Below are 19,225 nucleotides of genomic sequence, written 5' to 3'. Positions count from 1 at the left end.
CTAACACAGTGGCAGGTTACTCCCCCCCCCTCACCCCTAAGCCATTCACACTATCCATTGAGTATGCAATTAATTTGTGCTACAAGACGCGCAGAGTGCCAGGCGACAGGTGAGTGAGGGCATAATTACGGCTTGGCTGCTTCGTTAAGCAAGGTAAGTACATGAGGCCGAAGGAGAATACGTCACGCGGAGGCATTGCACACACAGATCACTGTCCGTGGCATCTGCTCCCAGAGTCCTCTAGCTATTCCCAATTCACCAATGTATGTATGTTTAACGTCTTCCGCACCGTATGTAGCCAACCGTGCTAATCGGAGGTGCGGGGGAAGCACAACAAGCTAAACACAAACAGCAGTTCTCAAGAAATTAGTTTTTAATCCAGATTTCAAAGTGCATAGATCTAGTGGCTTCCTAATATCAGAAGGAAGAACATTTCAGATGGCCATAGAAGCACCTCTGCAGTGACTGTCTTTGTTGACCGAAGTTTGCGTAATGGTTTATGCTCCTTGAGATCAGCAAGGTTTTGTCGTTAATTTGTGTGTAATGAGTGTGACCTTACTATGTATTCATTCGGCAACCGGCGGCCAATGCAGCTTGGCAAGCAGTACTCGTTACAGCACGTACCAAATAATTTTGTACACGCAGCTTATTTTTGCCAGGCGTCCCGTAGAATAGTGAGTTGCAATAATCGAGCCTTTTCGATAATATGCTACACACCACCGTGGATGCTATGTTGGTAATGTTTTTTTTCTTTTTACTATACTTCACAATTGTCAGATTGGAGGGTAGGAATGTTTCTGATATTGCCTGCCAGTGATGTTAGCTATGGCGGGAAATCAAACTAAGGTCCTCGGTTACATAGCACATCGCACTAACTACTGTACAACCGCTTCCAATCACAGATTCCTCCATGGTCATCCATAATACCCAATCCTCTACTAAATCCAGTGTGCTTCCTTCGATTCCGGGAAAGGAGAATATACGCATGCATGTTCCTTGCCAAGCGGTTAAATACGTGCTAACTTTTAAAATACTGTATGTACCTGTAGAGAAAATTAGAAGCAGATGAAGACAGCAGGAGAGATGGAGAAAGAAACTCAAAGAGTTCGGAGGCCACCGCTGGGCATGAACAACCCAGGAAAGAAAGGAATGGAGTGAATTTGGAGAGGCCTTTGTCCAGCAGTGGGAGGTTACAGGCCAACTACAACAGAATGTACCTGAACAGCCCTTTGTCAATCCACTGCCTCTAGGCGCCATACAGACCCTGGGGTTATTTGATCATACTTCACCGTGCTGGTCACTGCAGGTTGTGAAGGCAGAGAGCAAATACATGGGAGCACAGCTGTCAGCAGCACAGTACAGTGTACTCTGCAGCTCATACCACTATCCAGGCACAGCCTGATTATCTTTCGAGATCCTCTGATGTGATGTGGGCAAATAAAAATATAAATAATCATTTAACTTTACAAATCTACCTACACCCGGCGCAAAAGAAAGTGATCTTAATCCAAAAAGAAAACCAAAAGTACGGAAACCTGAAGTTGTTCCAAACAGTCAGAGAAGATAGCAAGTGGGAGAATAGAGAGGATATGTGATATATTACGTATCCAGAGCTGCTGTTGCATTAAGTATCCAGAGCTGCTGTTGCATAACTATTTGATTACGTACGGTTTTAAAAAATACCTTAAGAGACAGCAGTGGAATACATGGATAAGAGAACATCTTCATATTAATGAGATTATTTAATCTATTAAGAAAAGTGAGGGGGCTTGGGTAGAACACATGGCTAGAAGGGATGATGGCTGATGGTCAAGAATAATAAGATATTGGCAGCAAAGGACTGGACAAGATAATGCCCACCAAGGAGATGGAGCGATGAAATCAATGTGCAGATGCTGTGAGGGTTGGTGGCAGTTTGACGAGACCTTGATCCGGCAGTGGATTGAACATGGCTGATGATAATGAAGAATCCAGTATTGATTTTACATTAATGGTCACCAAATATGCATTATATTACATGATGCACCATGTACCACAACTATACAATGGTGCAAACAAGTAATATTTTGTCAACGATCTTTGTCAAGCTAGATCAGCCTTCTCATCACTAAGAAGTCACTGAACTGTTTCAGTTTCAGTTTATATATTTTGGTATAGCTCTGTGAGCCATTCGGCTCTTGAATCGGGTGCAACCACAATAAACAAAAAAACAAAAACACGAACAAGAAAACATCTTCAAGTGACTATGTGACTGTGCAAACAGAAAATCCATGAAAAAAACAGCAAAATATTCCTGAAAAAAGCACCGTACACAAATGCTGTGTGCAAAAAATCCCAGTGGGATGCAAGTCAAACAACAACAACCACAAGAAAACTTAGATTAAGGCGTCAGTCTAACTCCGTACTACAACAAAACAAACATGTACAAACCAAAAAACGTTTTCGAAATCACCAAAAAATAAAGCCATAATTGCAACGTAACAGTGATCATAGGGACTAACCGAATTTTTTATAATAAACTACATTTAATTTCGATGCTCATACTTCATGCATATCTACTGCACTTACATCACAGTGCCAAAGTAATTCAAAACAAACAAAAAATCTCTTATTCAAAAAGACACGTTTAAATATATACACCATACTGCATATTGTTTTTGTACCCATGATGCCTTTGTTGAGCTGTGACCTACGGCAACAACATGACTTGCATGCTAAATAAACTCATAAATGAATGAACAAACATGAAACCTAAAATGAATGTTGGATGCATTTATTTCAGATGTTAAAAGTAACACGAGCATTGTTCAAATCTGCTGCAGGAATAAAAAAAAACATGCAGTTTGGGTTTGTATATTGTATAAACCGAAAGCTCATAATGCACTTTATTTGGTTCTACAGTTGGCTCTTTAACAATGGACGCACATTTCCTTTGAATTGTAATTGTTAACAGAACATAGGTGTATGTGGATAATATTCTAAATGACATGGAAAGGTAGGGATAAGCAGCTTCTAAAATACGAAGTAAACATGGCTAGAAAACACTGACAACATATAGGTCCAAGGGGTCGGACACATAGTGCAGGATAGAAGATACCAGGTTATTGAGACAGGTATTTGGAGTGGCACACGCACACGTCACTGACCGAGGGGAAGACCTAAGTGCAGATGGTGACAATGATGAAACTGCAGGATGTCTTCACTGTGTAATAAGAGAAAGCCCTGAAGTCAAGGTGTGGGATACTGTGAAAGAAGCGCTCTTGAGCTTGAGCTTTTTGGTTGGTTCTAAAAATATCTGACCACACGGTGGTTCCCCTGTTGACAGGCTATAGTTGTACAATATGACCAAAATGCCATCCATGTTTCCCCTTCTCCTCTCACCAGGCTGCATTACTTAAACATGTCGTCATAAAAGCAGCCTAATGGGACCCACTGAATGATCTTGTATGCCCATCACTTTCACTTTACATCCTGCGTGCCACTTTTATTGTTACATCTCGTAAAAAATTAATTGTACTTTTGAGCTTCGGCAAAAACACGTTTAAACACGTGTTTCAGACGATTGGCCCATGTTGTTTGAACATGTGTATCTATGAGTATGATGTGGTGCCAACTTTGATAAATATTTGACTATCATAACACAATATCAGTGCACAATTCCATTGCCCATATTGGGTAGTACAAGAAGGAGTTACGGTATATTGAGGGTGGAAAGTGATGAGGCAGCGAGAGTGGTATCGCTGCAGACCAGATTTCTCTGTCATCCATAGGCTGGCCGGGCAACTGATAAATAATTGGCTGTAAATTCGATAGCAATAAAATACACAAGGCATTTTGTAACTCTAATGGCTCTTTTGTGGCTGACAATACAACCACCTATCCATATACCTCTTGTGAAGGAGGCAGATGTTTCAGTCGAGGGGTAGAGGTACAGGGGCGGGGGGGAATGGACGGGGGGGGGGCAGTTTGATCGATCGACAATTGTCGAGGGACATCTACCTGGGATCATGTTTTTGTCTGCCACCACTGCCATTACATGCCTAGTATATCACGTTTAAAAAAAATACATGTAGCCAACAAAGACATTAAGTATATGTGCACAAAATATGCACTGCAATGTTCCCAATTTGTTTAATTATTAAATCAGATTAGAACCATGAATCACAAAAATATAATCAATGATGGCAGTGGAGATTGGGGGGAAGGGGGGGGGTTAATTGTTCCAGACCAGACATGGGCAAAGTACGGCCCCCGGGCCCTATACGGCCTGTTGGGCTTTTTAATCCAGTCCGCCGAACTTGTCCAAATATTATTATGAATTTAAATTTTACCTTTCTCCTGTAATGCCCCCATTTCTCCATTAGATAGCGCACTTTGACCGGGAGTTACGACATGTTTTTGTATTCAAGTTCGTGCAAATTGTTAAATTGCCTTGCAAATACATGCTTTGCTGCCTGTTAAAGGCCAAATCCTTTCATGTAATGATTTTTACATGTCATTTATATTAGTTCACACAAACACTCCATCTGTTCCTGGCCCGGCCCCTCTGTCAAATTTTAGAACCCATTGTGGCCCGCGAACGAAACAATTTGCCCACCCCTGTTCCAGACTATTGCCAACTATATCTCACCTTTTTCTGCTGTATGATTGGCATGAAGAAGCCCACCTCTATCTCAGATCAGTGGTCCACTGCCTTGACCTGCTGTGTCATATCCAAACTGGCCACACATCCACCCACGTGTGTTATAACTTTTTTAAATATTAATGGGTCCTTCTCTGGAGGCCTAATTTGCTCCTCTCCTCTAACCCCTATGTGACCTTAAATCTCACAAAGCCCCATTGACTCTGCTCTCCCTCCGGGCCGTTATCGACGATAAAAATATGCAATAATACGAAAGAATGGCCTCCAAGAATATATTAAAGGTGAACTAAGATGGTCAATATCATGTTTAAAGCAAGAGCTACATGATCGTTCACGTGGCCCACATTCCCATCCCTTGACCCCAACAAAATGTACTACCAACCCCCTCACTCCCACCATTGTCCCACACAGCAACATACTGCTTTCCTGAGACATCTGATTTAATGCTGTGAAGTCGTATTGGGAATACATGGCTCACCAGCCATCGGTTAGATAACACAAGTCAATTGTTTGGCCTTGACCAAACTTACGTAATCTGTGCATGAACGAACACACAAAGACAAACCATCACTCAAACCTGCTCTAGAGGAGTCGTACAACCCTAGCTGCCACTGCTATCCAGTGGCCTGAAATCAAATATATATTTATAGATGACCAATAAGAGAAATTATGATGTATTTTGATTATAGTATGCTGCTTCTACTATTGTTACTCCTGCTATTATGGATTGACTCATGCAGCTAGCGAAGGATGCTAGGTTTAGTAATATATGTTATGTATGTCGCTATTAACTTTCAATCACATTTCTTATGATCACTGTTAGATTGTTTTTATAGCATTATTTTTGTAATTTCTAGAAAGGTTTAGTTTAACCAGATTTTTTGATGTAGTATAGAGTTAGACTTAAAATTTTAATCTAAATTGTATTATGATTGTTATTGTGATCTAGCATCAAAATGGGATTTCTTTGCACAGTTTAGTACGCAGCATAAACAAATAGTAATTTTTCTGGAAAATTTTGTTGTTTTTTAGGGGATGTCTCAATTTGTGTACAGTAAATTATAAATGTATTTTGTAATTGTATTGTTTGTTGCGGTTGCACCCGAATCAAGAGCCGAATGGCTCACAGGGTTATTCCAAATAAATGAAACTGAAACTGAAAAAACAAACACATACACACGAGTGTGCCCACACACATACTGTGGATCATTACCTCAACCTTATCAGTAAAATTACCAGTGGGCCACGTCCAAGGCCTCCATCATTTTTGACAGTTATGTATTGCAAAGATATCCCGTATAGCCATAAAAGACCGTTGGGGCAAGTGCTGTTAGCGAGCACCGATGAAGGTCGGGAAGGCACACGTGGGGGTGGGTGTCCAACACCACGCCCAGCCGCCTTTGTTTACCCAGTGGTGATGTTTACACATCACAAAAGGTACTCATTTGAGGCTGAGTCGACCTAGAGGAGGCTCATTATCAGTTCAGATAATCGTCACTGGAGTTGGTCGTGAGCATGAATTGAAACCGGGTCGCCAGGTTTGTAGCGCAACTCGCTAACCGTTGCACTACCTCTCCCCAGCCTTGCACAGACACATATATACACAGACATCAATGTGCTAATACACACATAGAACCACAGGGTTGAACTCTTAGTCATGTACTCCCTATATACTCAAATACAGCAATGGGGAGAAAAGGGTAGTTGGGTGTGCTGCTTTCACATTGCCACACATCGATATCTTATTTTTAATAGTTAATGATAATAATGTATGGCTAATTGAGCCATATGGCAGGACTCCGGGGTACCATAAGCCCCCGGCTCTCGCATTAACATATAATGTAAACAAAAATGTTGCTCTTTTTCACCAATGGGTTTGAAGGATGGTGGCAAGTGTTGTGTGGTGCCACCACCGTGGAGCAACTCCGCAAGCGCCGCGACTCCCTCCCGCCCCCCGCACTAAACACACACCGGCACGCAGCGCACCCACGTAGTGTCCTGGCGGGGGGGTTGCCTGGCACATCGGGTTTTAATCCGAAGGGCCCCTAGGGGGAGAGTCCTACGGTTTCCCGGTGCCAGGAGATTGGCGCCCCCACAGGACAGGTTACGTTGCGGTGCCCCTAAATTGGCTTAACATTGTATGGGTGCAGGAAGGTTCCCTGGGCCAACCGCAATGAGTTACACACAACATTGAAGGGAGGACGGAGGGTGGAATATTATGCACCCTGAGCAAGGCACCCTGAGCAAGGAACCCTGAGCAAGGGACAATGGGTGGGGGCATGACGGACGCTCCAGGTGAGGGCGGGGCATCAGTTGTAAATCGAAAGGTAGGCACGTGATTGGCTGCGCGACGCGACGTGACGCCCCCCAGGCCTTTGAAGTTTAGAGTATAAAGGTGGGAGCTCTGGGACGATTTGTTCAGTTGTCTACAACCTCCGGGCCGTCCTGCCTCCTCGAGCCACTCGCAGCATCCGTGTGATGCCAGCGAGTGCTGCTATGAGGCAGTGATAGGTGAGGTTTTGGCTCGTCCCTCTCCCTCCGACTCTCACAGCATTCGTGCGATGCCGGGAGTACAGCTACGAGGTACATGGTAGAACGCTTGAGTGACTGGGTTCATAGGCAGAGTTACGCTAGGCTCTCCTCACGAAACATTCATCCTCCGGGTAATGTGTATTGGCACCATTAATAAACTCTAGTACAAAATATCGGTGTAGCGTGATTTCTGTGTGTGTGGACAGAACCTCGGCGTAGCGTCTGTGATCTGTGGGCGGCGCGTCTGAGTGGCGAGACGGTGTTCCCAGCGTGAGCGCAGAGCTGCAGCGTGGGGGTTTGTATGAGTGATTTGAGCGTGCGAGTGAGTTGCGTGTACTGCAGCACATATGGCCGCCGTCGTTTGCGCGTGCTTGCGCTCGCGTGCGTGTTTACACAGCGCGCTTTACGCAGCACGTTTACACAGTATAAATAGCGTTAACGGTGAGGCATGCCCCATAGTCCTATCCCCGCCGTTCCTTTTCCGCAAGCACAGCGAATTAAGGCTTATCCACGGGGAGGGGGGGGGGGGTGGTGCACACTCATACCGCCGCAGTTTCTGTTTATTAGCGCTCGGCGTGTTCGGATTACCTCGGCGGTGGTAAGCGCTCGCATGCGTGTTTACACAGCGCGCTTTACGCACCAAGTTTGCACCGCGTGTTTGCATTACACTGCCGGGTCCTCCGGGGACGTAGCGCTGGCCGTTGGGGAAGTACGCGCCTATAGATATTCATACAGCCGCCGTTTCTTTTCAATTTACATTAGCATTAGCATTGCGGGCATGCGGATTAGGGCTTAACCACCAGGAGGGGCGCGTGCATATTCATACCGCTGCCGTTCGTTTTGGTCAGCACCAGCTTTGTGAGGGAAAAACGCACCTGCAGGGGCGCGCGCGCGTGCATGCCCCCGTGTTCGTTTGTGTGGTGGTGTGATTTAAGGGTGTGGGAGATAACCCCAGGCGGTGGTGAGCCAGCCGAGTAGCGATGTTCCTCAGAGAGGCCGCTGGCGTGCGGGGGCCGATCACCCAATCGGCGGGGGCCCGGCGAGAGGCGGCAGAGGAGGAGGAGGGGGGAGTGGAGGGGGTGGACGTTGTAACCCGGCTGCTCACGGGGAGCGGGGAGGTGGACGTCGGCCCCCACAGTTGTCTTGTTAAACTATGCCTTTAAAACTGAAAATTACTTACCTGCAGTACCTCTATTTAAATACACTATCGAAAAAAATATTTACACCCCTCTATCGTCGTGTTTCTCAGTGTGGATTTGTGAACATTTTGCATACAGTACATAAAATAGTACACGTTTTCAGTGCGCTGTTCACATTGTAATAAGCGTTTATACCAATGTTACTCTACAGAGTAGTGGGTCACCGCTCCTCTTATCCGCATTGATACGAGCGGTATGTGGGGACTATAGCTTAACCGCAAAAAAAACCTATCTGCACAGATGCATACGGACAAGAGAAGTATTATCAAACAGTAGGAATTAATGGTGCAACGCATCTTATCTGTAAAATATCTGCAAGTAATAGGATTGTAATCGATTCATTCTGGCTGCAGACATTGGTAGGTCACAAATAATATTGAAGATGAGTGCAGTTTCACTGTGTTATGCATAAAGTTATGACAAATAAAGGACATAAGTCGTGTAGGCAGTTTGAGCAGCTTTGGATACGACTTATGATCCTGCCCATACTCGAGCACGGAGTGCATTCGCTTGTTCAGCTCTTCTGCGCATTCATCCTCGCTGCTGCGCTTGGACGTCACGACAACAGAATGATCCGCGCCAGGTGGATCGCGGCGTTTATGTTGCGCGGTGGGACGGAGTCGCAAAAATAAATTAATTCATTACAATTTTGACTTCCGTTTATTCGGGACCCCGGGGTCCCGCCATGCGGTTCATTTGTCAGTCGACTTCATAACGAAGGCCTTCCCGAGCCACGTCGATTATGGGAGGTTGCTTGACCACACCTCATCACGCTGGTTATATTGAAGGGTTGACAAAGGGCGTTGGTTCTGAACTGGTTAACATCCCCCCCGCCACTGATTTTAACCATGGCTGGGAATATAACTCGGGATTCCTCGCTTCATAATGCAGCATACTAACCAATGAGCCGCTGCTCTACTACTCCAATCACATGTAACAATACTGACGCCTCCTGCTGAGAGGCGCACACAGTTATTTTTTTTTTACTGTTTCCATGTCACCACGTAGGTCCCGTTTGCAGCATCATACACGGAGCTGCCTTAATAAGCTTCCGTGAGAGCAAATTAGCTGTGTGTAACCGCATTTTCCATTCCAAAAAAAACTATAGTTTTTTAAACATTGAAAATTAGGTGTGGAAAGGTCGCAAAATGCATGTTAAGCGTGCTGCCCTATTATAAATATTAACCAGTACAGTGGTTTAGTTATAGACGTATGTGAGACCCACCGAGTATTTTTTTTTTTAAATACCGTTTTGTTTTGCTGCTTGTGTAAAAATTACATGACCATAACTTTCAGCACAAAATCATACCGCTCCATCTTGTCTTTTTACGTGGCACTAACTCTAAAAAGAAGAACATGGCTAACTACAGACAGTAACTTGCCATCCATTTTAAACAATATGTCCATACTTTCATTACGTTCAGTAAACCCTTGTATGCATTAAAAAAAACGTCTACACTGCGAGGAGGGTGAGGCGGAAGGAAGGTGTGGGGTTCTTGGGTTAAGGGAAATGTAAGCTTGGGGAGCAATGAAGAACAAGACACCATTTGGAGCAGACACATCTCGGTACAAGTAGAACACGGATTTTAATTATTGTATTGTGTTTTCATCAAGACAAGCTCGCGTTATACCTCGTGCGGTGATAGGGGTCGACATTAGCTGAAGGCCGCATTACGTAAAGGTCTTGCAATTCCTTCAGCTCCAGCCTGTAACATTATTGACAGTAAAACATAATGCGTACATTTTGCCATGTTTTGTTTTAATTAATAAACTTAATTGATTTTAATTCGTTTTTTTTCTCCCCACCAACAATTATTAACTGCCCAGCTGCTCATAGTTTGGACTCTAAAGCCTGACACGTTGCGGTTCTACTACAGCCCATCTAGTCACATTTTATTTTCCATGCAAACTGCATCTGTTGCAACTACGTGTGCCTGTTAAATGGCATACGTAAAGAAGCTTAACTGTGGGGAATCCACGGGGACAACAGCGTTGACTGTGTGTATGTGTCCGAGTGTGTGTTTGGGGAGCGCTATTGCAGCGGTTAGTGCTCTGAACTGCGAACCTGGCAACCCGGGTTCGATTCCCGCTCACGGCCAACATCAGTGACGATTATCCGAACCGGTCCTGTGCCTCCCCTAGATCGACTCAGCCTCAAATGAGTACCTGGTGCGTGTGTAAACATCGTCACTGGGGAGACAAAGGCGGCCGGACGTGGTGTTGGCCACCCACCCCCTCGTGTGCCGTGCCGGTCTTCATAAGTGCTCGCGAACAGCACTTGCCCCAACAGTCTGTTAAGGCTATACGGGGGATCTTTGTCTTTGTTTGTGAGTGAGGGTTATGTGTGTGTGAGAGTATGTGTGAATGCGTGTGTGCGTGGTGTGTGTGAGCTTGTGCTTGTGTTTTTGTGAGTGTGTGTGTGGGTGTATGTGTACTTTGGGCTCGCCTTCCCATCAACCGGAGGCGAGGAGTGGTGGTCGTGGTTACTTATGCCCCCACCGAAAACGAACATCCGTGGAGGGATGCAGGCAAGGCCGATGAGTCAGATGCCTTCTACTGTATGACCTGTCACAGGTGCTGGCTAAAGTGGCCCCTCGGGATAGAGTCATCTTGTTGGGTGACTTCAATCCCCGAGTTGGTCATGATGCTGGCACCTGGTCTGGAGTGATTGGAAGGCATGGGCCAGATCAGCTCAATAACAACGGTAGGAGGCTGCTAGATTTTTGTGCAGCCCATGGGCTTGTAATTACCAACACGCTGTTCCGGCATCGGCGCATCCACACAACGTCATGGATGCATGCCCGGTCCAAGCAAGAACATCTGCTGGACTACATAGTGACGGATCAGCGGATGCGATCCCATGTCCTTGACACCAGGACCTACCGTGGAGCTGATCTGCCCTCTGACCATCGACTAGTCATCTGTAAGATGCGCCTGCCATGCTTCCACTCCAGTGGTGGGTGTACACCCAGGACCCCATTCCAACCTAAGGTGGCCTCGTCTCAGTTAGCTGATGAAAGTTGTAAGCGAGAATTTCATCATCGCTTGCGGCTGGGGTTGGCATCGTCCCCCACTCCTCTTGATGTCGAGGGTAAATGGGCGAGGTTTAGGACTGTGACTCATGCAGCTGCAATGGCTGCTTTGGGTACGCGGTTCAGACCTCCCCAGAGACCCTGGCTGACAGAGGAGGTGTTCAGGATGGTTGAGAAAAAGCGACAGGCCCACTCTAATCGTCGACAGCATCCCACATCAGAGAATGAGGAGGTTTACCGCAGCCTTCGCTCGGAGGTTCGGAAACCCATGAGGCACTGCAAGGATGGGTGGTGATCGCGGGTTGCTGAGGAGATGGAGTCTGCCTCAGTGGCCCGCGATCACAAATCCCTATTTAACTCCATCAAAAAAGTAACCTGCAGCGCCACACCTATTACCATCATTAGGGGAAAAAATGGTGATCCAATCTCCGACCCTCAGGAACAGGTTTGCAGATTTGCTGAGCATTTCTGCGAGGTCCTGGGGGAGGGGAAATTCCTCAGCCAGGAAGACATCGTGGCACAAAGTGAGGATGACCCTGCTGAGGCTGCGGTGCCTCAAATATAGGAAGAAGTCACCCGCTGTGAGTGGCTGGCTGAGGTGCCATCTGTTGAGGAAGTACTGAAGGCGATCCAGAGTCTGAGACCAGGAAAGGCACCGGGCAGAGATAATCTCCCAAGCAAATGCTGAGGAAGGATGGCGTTTGTGCACAGACTGCCCTACATAACATCATAACAACAGTCTGGACCACTGGACGGGTTCCTCAGTGGGTCGGGAAAGGTCCTGGCAAGGATTATTCAACACCGCCTTGCCAGGCTCGCTGAGGAGAGGCTTGCAGAGCCCCAATGTGGTTTCAGGAAAGGGCAGTCCTGCACAGATGCCATATTTTCTGTCCGTTTGCTACAGCAGAGGTGTAGGGAATTCCAACAAGACCTACATCTCTGCTTTATTGACCTGGTCAAGGCCTATGATGGGACCATGTCAGGTCCTCGGTGATGTGCACGCCCAGGAATTTGAAGCTTTTGACCCTCCCCACTGCAGCCTCGTCGATGTGGATGGGGGCGTGCTCTCCCTTCTGTCTTCTGTAGTCCACGATCAGCTCCTTGGTTTTGTTGACGTTGGGGTAGAGGTTATTGTCCTGGCACTACTCCACCAGGACTCCAACCTCTTCCCTGTAGGCTGTCTCGTCATTGTTGGTGATCAGGCCTACCAATGTCGTTCATGGCCACGCAGTTGTGGGTGAACAAGGAGTGCAAGAAGGGGGCTGAGTACACACCCCTGGGGGCCCCCCGTGTTGAGGATCAGCGTGGCAGAGGTGTTATTGCCTACCCTCACCACCTAGGGTTAGCCTGTCAGAAAGTCCAGGACCCAGGTGCATAGGGAGTTTAGACCCAGTGCCATGAGCTTAGTGAAGAGCTTGGAGGGCACTATGCTGTTGAAAGCGGAGCTGTAGTCGATAAACAGTTTTCTCACATAGGTATTCCTCTTGTCCAGGTGGGATAGGGCAGTGTGTAGTGCAGTGGTGATTGCGTCGTCAATGGATCTGTTGGGATGGTATGCAAATTGTAGTGGGTGTAGGGTTCCGGGTAAGGTGAAGCTGATATGGTCCTTGACTAGCCTCTCAATGCACTTCATGATGAAAGAAGTGAGTGCTTCGGGACAATAGTCATTTAGTTCAGTTACCTTAGCTTGCTTGGGTATAGGGAAATTGGTGGACCTCTTGAAGCACGTGGGGACAACATACTGCGATAGGTAGAGATTGAATATGTCCGTAAACATTCCAGCCAGCTAATCTGTGCATGCTCTGAGAACGCGGTTCGGAATGCCATCCGGTCCTGCAGCTTTACAAGAGTTAACACGCTTGAAAGACTTACATCGGCCACAGAGATCGAGAGCCCACAATCCTCTTGAGCAACGGGAGCCCGCGTCGGTGGGTTGGTGTTGTTTTTCTCTAAGCAAGAAAAACAGGTTTTTAGCTTATTTGGGAGTGAGGCATCTGCGTCCATAACGCAGCTGGTTTTATATTTCGACCGTCGGATCATGAATGATGTTTTTGTTTGCCACGTCCATAGCCGTCCATGATTCAGACCACCGAGTGGCAGTGTCTTTATTTTTGGCTGGTAGAGCGGAGGCGCATATCCAAAACTGTTTCCTGGAATTTAGCCTTAGGTGTGAGGGTTCCTGTAGATCTTGATGGAGCAGCAGAGTTAAGTTTTTCATTATCTTGTTGTACTGTACTCCCATGTAATCGCATCATCACGTCGGATATTGGCCGGAGCGATATTCACCAGCACAGGAAGCTGCGGGAGTGGAGTAGACTTTAGGGAACCGCTGATGATACGAAGCGCATTGTTAATTTCGGCGTCGACAAGGTTCATGTGAGGGCTTGCACTCCACACCGGCGCACAGTACTCCACAGTGGAGTGAACATGGGCCTGCGGCGATATCTTCAACATGCTAACATTGCTTCCCCAGGTTGTTCCTGCAAGTTTCTTTAGCTTGTTTGAGGTGGTGATGGTAGTTAAGTGTCTGATCCAGTGTAACTTGTGGATACCGAGGGTGTTCATCATGTCTTAGCTTCGGCCCGCAGAAGTTAGCGTTCAACGTTTTAGAAGCTTGTCTGTTGTTCAGGTGGAATGCAGAAACGATGCTCTTCGATGAGGTAGGCTTTAGGCGCCAATTCTGAAGTATTCTTCCAGAGTCTTCAGATCTTTTTTGAGGACCGCCTCAAGTGTCCTCCATTTTCCGTGCTTGAGTTGCAAGTGTGATATCATCCGCATATGTGAACTTATGCCTAGATGTCGCTGGAATGTCGCTAGTATAGAGATTGAACAGTGCCGGTGCCAGAACTAATCCCTGCAGGAGTCCATTGTTCAATCTTCGTGGGCTGCTGGCAGCTTCACTAAGGTGGCCAGTGAACCATCGATCTTGATTTGGAGCTTTCGTGACTGCAGGAATCCATACTCTTTGGTTCTTTCGGTAAAGTCACGTAGGTAAAAAAATAAAAATAATATATCACGACGTTTCGATCGCAATACAAGCGGTCGTCCTGAGGTGGAAAAAATAATCAAGCAGTGGAACTGCTGAACCAGCGAGAGAGCTTTTGCAACAAGAGGTTATTTATGTGGCGATAGGCAAGCAAGCGGGGTCTGAGCTGGAAAGGAATTCCATCCCCGGACGTAAGCAAGTCAGTTGTGTTAATGGGGAAGATTAGGGAGAGAGAGATTAGGGAGAGAAATTAGCATGAAATGAGCTTCCGTTGCCGCATAAGAGTATCATCCCCGAATATGCACACAACAGCAGTGTTAATGGGAGATTAGCACTATGTTGCTGGGAGAGATTAGGCAGGGAGATTACGGGGATTAGTAAGTTAATGTCATGTCTATGCGTAACACAAACTGAGGCACTGCCAACTGCGCTGTGAGACATGCGTCCACGCAAGAGAACCACAGCAATGGTGATCGCGCCAGTGAGACACAAAGCCCATCATACAGACAGAACCATCAATACAGGGAGCAGAGGTGGCCATGTTAGTGAGACCCCAGCCCATTAATGCAGAGCCACCTAACAGGGCAATGCAACTTAGAGAGTCGGAGATAACAGCCAAACGGCAGGGAAGAATGGAAGCACCACAGCAAGTTACGACTTTGCTTGGTTAATAACGTCCTTCCAATGATTGCTTTGCTTATACCCATCTTCTCGGTTGAAATTCTCTCTGTGTTTATATATCTTTTATGGTAGCCCAAAGGTTTGCAGAGTACCTTGGTCTCAGGAAAAAAAAAAACAATATCATGCTAGCCTACTGCATAAAAACAATGATCAGCCACTGCAGAGGTATTGGTTCTACCATGTTTCAAATCTGCCTTGTGTTCGTGAACACGGTCCGAGACATGTTGTTTCGTTTCCCCAATGTAACTGCTGCTGCAGACACAACTTAGTTTGTAGACACCAGGGTATTGCATGTGACTTTACCGAAATAACCAAAGAGTAGTGAACCATCGGTTGCTCAGCATTTCGGCGATTAGTCTAATTGTTGGGTGGCAAGGCACGGCTTTCGCAAGCTTTAGCAGGAGTCCCTTCCACCATACGGTATCGTAAGGTGAAGAGAGGTCGATGAAAGCTGTTGCTGTTTTGCTCTTATAAATAATAGCTTAGCACACACTGACCTTGAAAAAAAAAACTTTTTGCCAAGTGCACATTCTTTCCATTTCCACCCGTTTGAAGGCAACATGAGAACAGGCGGTTCATTGCAAAATTAACTAGCGTTCCTCACAGAAGCAGAAAGCAGCACTCCTAATAATGTGATGCACATCTCAGCTGACAGCGCCAGCAGTGCTCGTTGCTCAGAGCCTCTCATTGCTCGGGACCCGGGCAATATCCATTAACGTCAGCTATTTCATGCTTGGTTATTAACAATCATGGCAATCATTTCTTTGGTACATTAATTTAAATTACCAATATTTATTTTTCATGACTGCACGTACACATGTCTAACAGCCAAGAAATATTACAATTCTTGAGAAAAAATATTATGGTAATTATCTTGGAAGCTATTCCATTACCCAATTTGTGAGCGTTTTTAATTGTGAGCGTATTTGTGGAGTTTGTAATGGATGTGCTCGTGACTAATCCGCTCCTGTGGGATATGGAGCCAGTGTGAAATGATGGCAGTGGTTTGCTCTGATTAGCCACCTCCTGCCATCACCATCTCAACTCATAACCCCCCCTCCATACCCCACCTACAGCTCCCTCCCTATCAACTGTCCACTTACCTCCCCGTATAACACCATACATGCTTAGCATAAAAGTATATTATTGATGTTTGTGAATTTGACAGTTTTTGTCAATGTGTTATTTCCTCCGTTATTTGTTGATTATTATTAATTTCACGATTGAATTATGCATTCTTTACGAACTCATATTTTAGTGGCATACGTTATTTGTTATATAATAGATGAACAAAAAGGTTTTTTTTTATCAATAGGCTTCGGCAAAGAGAAAGATAAATGTGTAGCACCGCAATTGCTTGCTCACGCCACTGCTGGGAGAAAGGCCTCCACTCGAGGGAGTTCAAGAAACCACCTCTAGAGGATATTTTTTAGCTTTCTCTTCCATGCTGACCTGATGTCTTGGAAGAGGTGGGAGAACCTACAATTTAAACCATCACACATGACCTGCTAATATACTAATTTTGGAGCACCCATTGATACTTCTTTGTGGACAGAGGTGGGGAAATTCAAGAAAATTAGAAGTGGGCTGTTTATCTGGTAATAAAATACATGTATGTATCTAAGTTGTGTATGCAGTGCTTAATTCCTTATTTAAGAGTTTCAAAGGCACCTAACCCCCAACCCACCGAGAGCAGGAGTGGAGGCAGATTATTATATTTTCTGGAGATCAGCCCTGGACAGCTGCATCTGAAAATAATCCCCAGGTGTATGTATATTTGCATACTGTCATCATACATATGTTTCAAAAGCAATTAGAAATGTACTCTTTGGTTCTTTCGGTAAAGTAAAAATACAAAATAAAAAATTAAATCAATCAATCACGACGTTTCGATTGCAACACAAGCAATCATCATCAGGTGTGACAACCGCAGCAAGAAAATGTTTTACTGGAGTCTACAAACTAAGTTGCATCTGTGGTGATTGTTACATTCGGCATACGAAACGTTATGTCTCTGACCAGATCCTCGAGCATAAGTCAGATCTGAAACACGGCAGAACTAATTATTCTGCCGTTGCTGATAATTGCTATAACGCTGTGGGCTCTCATGATATTGTTTTCTCCGAGACCAAGGTGCTCTGCAAGCCATCTGGCTACCATCAAAGATTTGTTCATGAAGCCATACAGATATATAAACATAGACATAACTTCAACCGAGAAGACGGATACAAATTGAGCAATCATTGGAAAGATGTTATTAACCAAGTAAAATTTAACGGTCCATAGTTGTTCCATCTTATTTACCGGGTTACTAGTCTATTTCACCGAGGTAATTACATTCTCAATGTTTAGCAGTGCAGCTATTTTGTTTTGAGCTCCAGCATGTCTTGACGGCAATCGTGGAGCCATTTTGCTCTCCTCTCCGCACCTGACACCGCGTCAGGTTGCTTACAGCCCCGCCCACTCCCCCCCCCCTGCCCAGTCTCATGTTCCCAGTCATTATCGCACACGCAACGCTCACCACCATCTCCTCATTCCCCCCCACTGCCCTCTCTAACTTATATAAACCCTCTTAACTCTGGCATCTCTCCCACTTTAGTAAAAAACATTTTCTTGCTGTTGTAGTCACACCTGATGATGATTGCTTGTGTTGCAATCGAAACGTCGTGATTTTTTTTTCACCTACGTGACTTAAAATCTAGGACAATTAGAAATGTGTTCATTCAAATGCAGAGTTAAATCCTTACTTAAAGCATTCGTGACTGCAGGAATTCATATTCTTAGGTCTTTCGGTAAAGTCACGTAGATTGGTTCAAAGAAAATAACAAAAAAGAACAAAAAACTACGACGTTTCGATCGCAACACAAGCGGTAGAAACGTGGTAGTTTTTTGTTATTTTTTTTAGCTATCTATGTGACTTTACCGAAAGACCCAAGAATACGAAATGCAGAGTTGTTATAAAAAAATACAAATTTGATGATGATAACTTTTGGTAATGACCTTACTGACAACACTACGTGTACATTGACAATCAATGTTGATATTCACGAATAGCAACTTCAAAATAAATGTCTTATTGAGCATAAATAAGATACTAGGACATTTATACATGTTAAATGATCTCCAAACTATTGGGCAGAAGCTATTATCTATTGCGTTAGATTAGTAGCGAATATGACATTAATTCTAACAAATGTTTTAATCTCCATATATATAAAAGGCAAAGTTGTGAATATGTGTGACTGTTCAAAATGTTTAGCGTACTTCCCGACATGCAACAAACTTTAAATTTGCCATGCAGGTACTTTCCAGACTGTACACCATGCAAAAAATATAAAAATACACTTTTGGTTTTTTTAGGGGGGGAGCTCAATAATGCATATATTTGTTGCACGGCAAGTGAGCTGTGACGTCAAATCTGTCATGTCACCCGCGCATGCGGAAGCATAACGCAGTGTGTCTGCTCATGTCATGCATCCCCCCCCAACCCTCTGCGAGTAAAGTGCCGTACAAATGTGTTGCATTTCGATTTAAAGCTTTCGTGACTGCAGGGATTCATCTTCTTGGTTCTTTCGGTAAAGTCACGTAGAATGGAAATACAATAATAAAAATAAAACATCGTGAGAATTTTATTTTATGTTTTATTTTTATTATTTTATTTCCATGCTACGTGACTTTACCAAAAGAACCAAGAAGATATATGTATGCACTGCTGTAGTGAAAGTAGGTACCACCACAGTATGCACTGCTGTAATCATAGCAGGTACCACCATAGTCAGTATGCACTGCTCTTATTATAGCAGGTACTACCACAGTCAGTATGCTCTACTGTTATGAAAGCCGGTCACAGTATGCACTGCTGTAATCATAGCAGGTACCACCACAGTCAGTATGTACTACTGTAATCATAGCAGGTACCACTACAGTCAGTATGCACTGCTGTATTGATAGTAGATAATGCTATCGAGTTGGTAGATACTGCTATATATAGTTAGTCGATACTGAAACAGTCAGTATATACCACTACGGTCAGCTTCTACTGGCTCAGTAGATACTACTGTACAGTCAGAAGATACAACTACAAAGTCAATAGATACTACTTGTTGTATGTAGGGTGTGTAGGTATATATACCTACAAGGGGGTAAAGATGTT

The 19,225-nt window shown here is 45.0% G+C and overlaps 1 protein-coding gene across 5 annotated transcripts in view; it reads right to left on the bottom strand.

Annotated features, from left to right (window-relative positions):
- Positions 1-19,225, bottom strand: part of LOC116946909 (thrombospondin type-1 domain-containing protein 7A-like) — a 444,047-nt gene that overhangs the window by 224,628 nt on the left and 200,194 nt on the right. The window contains exon 1 of one of the 5 annotated variants that reach the window (XM_032962201.2): positions 10,005-17,530. The exons of the other annotated variants lie outside the window; for them this stretch is intronic. Coding sequence (XP_032818092.2) covers positions 10,005-10,029 — 25 coding nt within the window. The 5' untranslated portion in view covers positions 10,030-17,530. Of the gene's footprint in view, positions 1-10,004; positions 17,531-19,225 lie in introns of those variants that run through there. 5 annotated transcript variants of the gene reach the window in all.

The sequence above is a fragment of the Petromyzon marinus genome, chromosome 2, assembly GCF_048934315.1.
Source record: "Petromyzon marinus isolate PM22_M1 ecotype Great Lakes invasive population chromosome 2, UKy_Petmar_22M1.pri1.0, whole genome shotgun sequence".
Classification (NCBI taxonomy): Eukaryota; Metazoa; Chordata; class Hyperoartia; order Petromyzontiformes; family Petromyzontidae; genus Petromyzon; species Petromyzon marinus.
This window is presented reverse-complemented; position numbering and strand designations above follow the sequence as displayed.